Source organism: Eretmochelys imbricata, chromosome 11 (assembly GCF_965152235.1).
Source record: "Eretmochelys imbricata isolate rEreImb1 chromosome 11, rEreImb1.hap1, whole genome shotgun sequence".
Classification (NCBI taxonomy): Eukaryota; Metazoa; Chordata; order Testudines; family Cheloniidae; genus Eretmochelys; species Eretmochelys imbricata.
The window spans coordinates 10,113,842-10,120,258 of NC_135582.1; the positions used below are offsets into that span (position 1 = coordinate 10,113,842).

The following is a 6,417-nucleotide window of genomic DNA, read 5'->3' on the forward strand; positions in this document are numbered from 1 at the left end:
GCAGGAGCAGGGGGTTCTCGGCCCCCCAGCCAATCAGGCAGTTCAAATTCGAGGTGGGCTGAGACTGCTCAGTGATTTCATTGGTCCGTAGTGGCTGGTGTTCAGTACCTGCAGTGTCACTGGAGCAGAGGCAGCAGGGGGCATGTGCGGAACGCTGCATATCCCCTGCCTCGGTGGGCCTGAGCTGCAACACTCTCCCAGAAGTCTGTTAATCCCTGGGTTTTGCCTCGGCTGCCTGCACCCTGCTGGTGGCAGCCAAGCATACTGCAGCCTCTTGGGACTGTGCAGCTATCTCTAGCCCCACCAGCAGATCTCCGGTGGCAGCAAAGGGTACTGCAACCTCCAGTCCACCCGTCACACAACACACCTGTGTCATTATTGGTCAGGCTGAGCCCCACTAGCCCCCGAGGGGTAGCTGTCCCTGTTGGTCTGGATCAGTCGGGGTTGGATTTGGTTATCGTTTTCTGCAGACTGTCAGTATCCTGTGGGGCTTGCAGAAAAGGTTCTGGTTGGGATTGATTTCTAGTTAAAATTTAACACTAAATTCAAACACACGGGGAACAGAATAGATTTTTGCCTAGCCCATAAGCTGTTAGAGTGTGTTCCCATTCATTGAAAAGGGTGGAAGCAGACAGGGCACACTTCTGAGGAGAAGCCCTAATTAAACTAATCTGATTGGTCCAATTAGTTTTATCTATAATCCATCTGTTTATAATTAGCATGGTATATGTAAGGCAGGCTTCTAAGTGGCTTGCAAGAAACGACACTCATGACTTCCATCATAAACACTTTTTGAAGTCAAGGTACTGCTTTTAAAGAGCCACTTTAAAATGAAGTGTGATGCCCTCCACATTAGGCACGGGGTCCTCAAAGCGTTGTTCTTTTTCTTCTCCAGTGGGCTGAGTTTGTCTTGTTCGCTTGCCTTCTCTTTGCCGTGTGTATCATTTTCTCCATCATGGGATACTTCTACGTTACCGTGGATCCCGAAGAACTGACAAAAGAAGAAGCAGAGAAGAAAGAGATGCCGAGTAATGGAAATGAGATCAGGCTCGCTCCCCGGAAAACAAAGCTATAACATGACTGTGGGTTGGGCTTGGTTGTTTTTTTTAAACAGAGCACATTAAGAGGAAGGAGGTTCGGGGACAGGGTTTTTCCATTCTGGCCTCTCACTCGAAATGTATCTTCCTAGTAAATTGAAGAAATATCCCCCTTTTCCCCAAACAAGGGGTCTGAAAATTGTGTAAAACTGCCTGGGAAAGCTCCCCTAGTATTAAAGGCACTATTACAAATAAATACAATGTAATTTTAAATCAGCCCACCCTTTCTAGCCAATAAATTATTTTCTGTGACTGGCTTTAAATGTATATTTAGCAGCAGGGGGAAGTATGTACACTAGACTGTGAGACAACACCGCTGATTTATGTAGGCATTTGGGAGAATAGGATGGAATTTACTGAAGAACAATTTGGTGGAATGATTGGTAGGAGGTTTCCGTGTCATCAGTAAGGTCGGGAAAAGTTATGTATAATCATGGAAGATTTCATCATGTGACTTTTTTTCTGGGCAGTTTGCCCCCATTGTTACATATTACAAGGGGTCTTGGTTTATGGTTTCTACCTCCAGATCCACATGTAATAATGGGCAATGAAATGTTGCAGGACAAAATGTCCCCCAGAAACGACCCTACAAGATGTGCACGGTGCAATCTGTCTGTCTAATTCAGCGTTTCTCAACCCAGGGGTCTCAACCCAGGGGTCACAACCCAGAATGCACGAAAGGGTCGCAAACTTTAAAAATGGATCATATTGTGCATACAGTTTTTTAAAACAGATGCCTCTTGCACTTCGCCGTATGTTAATGCTGTGCATACCAATAAAGTTATTTGAACATGCGGGTGCCACCAATTAGCCAATCGAATGCAGCATGTGAAGAGTTATGGAAAAGATTGCACTGGGGAGCAGCGTTCCTCCATCGCAGCCCCCCCAGCTGCCTGGCTCAGGAAGGGACATGGCAGGCACCACTGGCCCAGCCACCGGTTTCTGCCATGTGCATGGTGACCTTTGCCCAGCTGCATTGCAAGCGGCCTACTGCTCAGAGGACATGTAGGGTTCTACAGGAACGTCCGGTCGAAAAGGGAATCTGGCAGCGTCCAGTCAGCACAGCTGGCTGGACACTAAACGTTCGGTTGGGCCACAGTAACCGGCCTCCGCCACTCGGGGTGGGAAGAGGCAGCAGCTGTGGCTGGAGCCACATGGAGGGCAAGAGCGTTTGGTTTTCAGCAATTAGAAAGTTGGCAACCTGAAGGACATGTGGCGGCTCCGATGAGGGGAGACAGGTGTGAGAGCGGGAGCTGGAGATCTGCAGACAAGGAAAGCAAGGGCAGCCTGGCAGGAGGGAGCTTCATCGATCTCCCACCCAGCCCCAGTAACTTTCAGCGTCCCCACCTTCATCACCCGGCCTTGGGCTGCAGCAGCTCCGAGAGGGAGGATGCTCCTGAGCAGCCCCTTCCTGACCCGGGGCAGCTGGTAAGCACTGGGGGAAAGAAAGGGGGATTATTCCTGCCTCACAAGGCAGTGGCAGATACCGTGAATCCTGAGGGGCTGGCGTCCAAGGGGAGCTGGGGGAAGGTGAGAGTCCCCACTGGGCGCTCTTGCAGCCAATGCACCTGGTGTTCCGCAGGTGTCTGGGCCCCGCGGCGCCCTGCCCGGTGCACTGGGCGCTTGCAGTGCAGCTGGGGCTGGCCATGCACATTCTGGCCCTGCTGGTAGTGCCGCAGGGCTCGCTTGGGAGCCAGGGCTGGGGCATGCCGCGTTCGGCCTTTTCTGAGAAGTTGGCACAGTTGGGCAGCTTGGGGGCAGCTAGGCACAGCACCCAGCAGAACGTTGGGGGCAACAGGGGGCAGAGATAGAGGCTCCAGGACTGCACTCCACTGCAGGCTGGTACCATGTTCTTGGGGAGGCTGCACAGAGCACCACGCGGTGGGTGAGGAATAAAGGCAGGGGGAGGCTACAGCCCTTGCAGGGTCCGTGACAGGGCTAGGGCTGTGTGCGCAAGGCAGCAGGCGGGAGGGACTGATGGTGTCGTGTAGAGAGTAATACATCTTTCGGGGCCAAAATACTTGTGTATTTTCTACTTAGCTATTTACAGCATTGGGACTGGCCATCAATGTTTACAAATGAGTCCTGGTCCAAAAAAAGTTGAGAACCACTAGTCTAATCTGTCTCATGTACAGAGTTTTTAGTGGGCTTTGCAGCCTCATGACCTATTTCAATAAGCTACAGTTAAGGAACTGGTTATGTTTTAATCCCATAGACCCAGACTCCTTGCTAAGTAGTAAAACCTTACTGGGCATTTGGTATTACATTATACCCTTGCCCCTTCAGGTTAGGATATAGCTCTTTTTGATGCATCTCATCCTATGCTTCAGTTGTTCCCCACTGGGAGAAATGTTGCAACAATTTCTGTAAAATTCCAGGCACCCTGCGGAGGGTTAAACAAGGATGCACTTTATTATCCTATTCAGTTTTCAGCCTAGCAAGGCAGAACACTGCATCAGGGATTTATTTTGCTCGTGTAGCTTTCTTTTTAACTTCATCAAAGGTGTGTCTTTTCTTTTGTGCCTCAGTACCAGATTCAGGAAATAGCTATTTTAGCAGAACTGTGATATAATTATCCAATTTTTCTAGCTTGTATGAGGACAAGATTTCTTGCTCGGGCTAGAAATAAGCTCATAATTATTGGTCTAGCAAAATGGCCAGGAAGGTGCCCCCCCTCCTCTGTGCCCCCCCTTCCCCCAGGCTCTGCGGTCTCAGGTGGCAAGGGCGTATCACAGCCTTTTAGCTGTGACAGTGCTCTCAGCACATTTTCTTAGAATACTTTGCAGATGAGGCAGATTTATAGTGAATAGACTTTCAAAGAGACTTTCATCTTTCAAATGATACAGAAGTCAGGCCTTGATCGCAAAGGTGGCCATTGTGGCCCCAATTCAGGAAAGTGCTGATACACGTGCTTAATCCCAGTCCTATTTTGGACAGCTCTTAGCTTAACTTGATGTGCTTAAGAGCTGTGTTAAATAGGGATGCTGTCCAGACTCAGGGCACATTTCATGAGAGATGACCAAATTACTTAGTTCCCAGATAATTGCATTCTGCTTGCCTTCATTTCTTCTGCAATTTCAATTGGGTCTGATGTTTACCTTCAGTTCCTGTCCTAAACCATTGCATAGCTGCAATGGTTCTGTATATGTTTTAGCTAATGTTCTGTGCGCTGTTGAACAGCTGCTGGGTTCCACCCCAGAGGAAGCTATGTCTCACCAGTGAGTAAAGGATATACAAAACCATCTATTCGGTCACCCAGCCCACTCTTCAGAGCCCAGTTCAGGATTATGCCCTTTGCTTCTTTTCATATTAATCTCCTCTTGCCATGACTCTGTAGGTTCTTTCCCCTCAAGGCAATCATCTTGCCTTCCTAATCTTTTTTTATGATACATTGAGAATCAGCTCAGCGACTGCTGAAGTGCTCTGCTATGATGCTATTTGACTCACTTCCAAAGTGAAGCACTAATAAACGGACCTTCTTCTTCCTCTTCTCCCCCCCACCTCCTCCCCGAAAAGTGGTGGAATGAAGGACAAGCTCCAGCCACACTGAGCAGACTCAAGTTGAAATTATCGGATCATTTACATTTTTATAAGCTTTGAATTTGGAAGCAGTTTGGAGTTTCAGGGCTTATGCAGAGTAAAAAGCAATTGAAAATTATTGGAGCACTTTCCTAGGGAAGCGATCAGCAGACTGCGTACTGACAACTGATTTGCAAGAGGAAGAGGCTAGTGGCCAAATGAGGCTTTCTTAAAAGCCGCATCTCCTCCAAAAGCTCCTTTTTCAAATGTTTTTTAGCTCCTTGGCAGCATTAGCAGAGGATGTCGCACACTCTGAGTTTAAATTACAGGCATCATTCCAAACTCATAAAAGATACATTTAACATGTGATATGAATCTATACATTTCAGATGCCAAATTGCACCATTCCAAACTTCTCTGTGTACCAAGCCATCATGATAACATTAGGGCAAAATAATAAGAGTTGTTCATTGTTTTTGTGTGCGCCATTAAAATTACTGTAGACTCATGAAATGATATAATAAACCACTTGTACTAACTGGGGCCTGACCCTGCAGACCCAGCAGGGGATTATTTATATGAATTGGAATAATCCAGGAGGGGAAAAGGTGTGCAACATCCAGCAGTCAACACTGCCTGGCTCCAGTTTTACACAGTATAACCCCAGTAAGGCCCTGGTCTCCTTAAAATGCATTAAGGGTCAAAGATTGAAGGCCCAATTCTGCACAGTGTTTAGCACCTTCCCACTCCCAGAAATCAATTTGAATTGTATTTTGATTTCAGTGAGAGTTGAGGGAGCTCAGCTTGCTGGTCACACATGGAAAACAAACCCAGTCCATTTCCAGTTCCAGTGCTCAGGAGCTAGAGCTGATCTGGATTGGTTTCCAACCCAGGATTCCTTCAGAGATAAAGACTATGAGCTGTAAACAATGAGCCAAATCGTGAAGCCCTTACTCAGTTTTTCACACAGCCATCACACAGACAAACTCCCATTTTGGTCAACAGAAGCTTTCTTGAATAAACCTGTCAGGCTCTGAGCCATTACCATTACTTTTAGGAAAGAATAACAACATTCATCCTTCTAGTGTGAGCAAATTGAGGCTCTAATTTCTTCACTCCTGCCACATGCTTCCCTTCCTCCATGGCACTGGCAGGGTGGTGTTCCTGTTCTGGTTCGGTGTACCCTTATGGAAAAAACACCACTGGATTCCAGAGCAATGGGCCAAGTTACTGTCAGAATGGTATTAATATAAACGGCAGTGGTTTGGACCATTATGGTAGAATTCTGTAGCAGATTTTACAGGGTTGCATCCTGATGATGATTCCCATGCAGAATCGTCTCTTCACTTGCACTAACTGCTGTTTGACAGATTTGCTTTGGAAAACATAGGCACAACCAGCAGTATGGCAAACCCAAAGAATTCAAAAATCATAAGTTAGACCCAAAAGATTCATGAGATGGCTTAAAAACCATAGTTTTTTAAAAATTAATAAATAAATGTGGGGTTCTTGGGATTGGTCTTCTAGTTTTCAGGTTTTTAGGTTGAACTTAGGTCAAGCTTCTTTGTGCAGCCAGGAGGTCTAGAAACTTATTTAGTTTTTGTAAAAGGATGGCTGAGATTTGCATGCAGTCTCTTGATCCCACCAATGGGGGCTTTGGGAAAAATATCACAAGACTTGGCAACACAGAACCAGACCAAAAACAGGCTGCTCATTCATTATACACAAGCCACTTCCTATGCAGAACCCCACCTCTTTCAACTCTCTTTCCAGCGCTGTGTCACATTCCCATGCCAGCGTA

At 46.9% G+C, this 6,417-nt stretch overlaps 1 protein-coding gene across 1 annotated transcript in view; it reads left to right on the forward strand.

Annotated features, from left to right (window-relative positions):
• SLC15A2 (solute carrier family 15 member 2) overlaps positions 1-1,075 on the forward strand; it is a 60,599-nt gene extending 59,524 nt beyond the window's left edge. The window contains 1 exon segment of the mRNA XM_077830100.1: positions 896-1,075. Within this exon segment, the coding sequence (XP_077686226.1) occupies positions 896-1,075 (180 nt within the window).
• Positions 1,076-6,417: the final 5,342 nt, after the last annotated feature.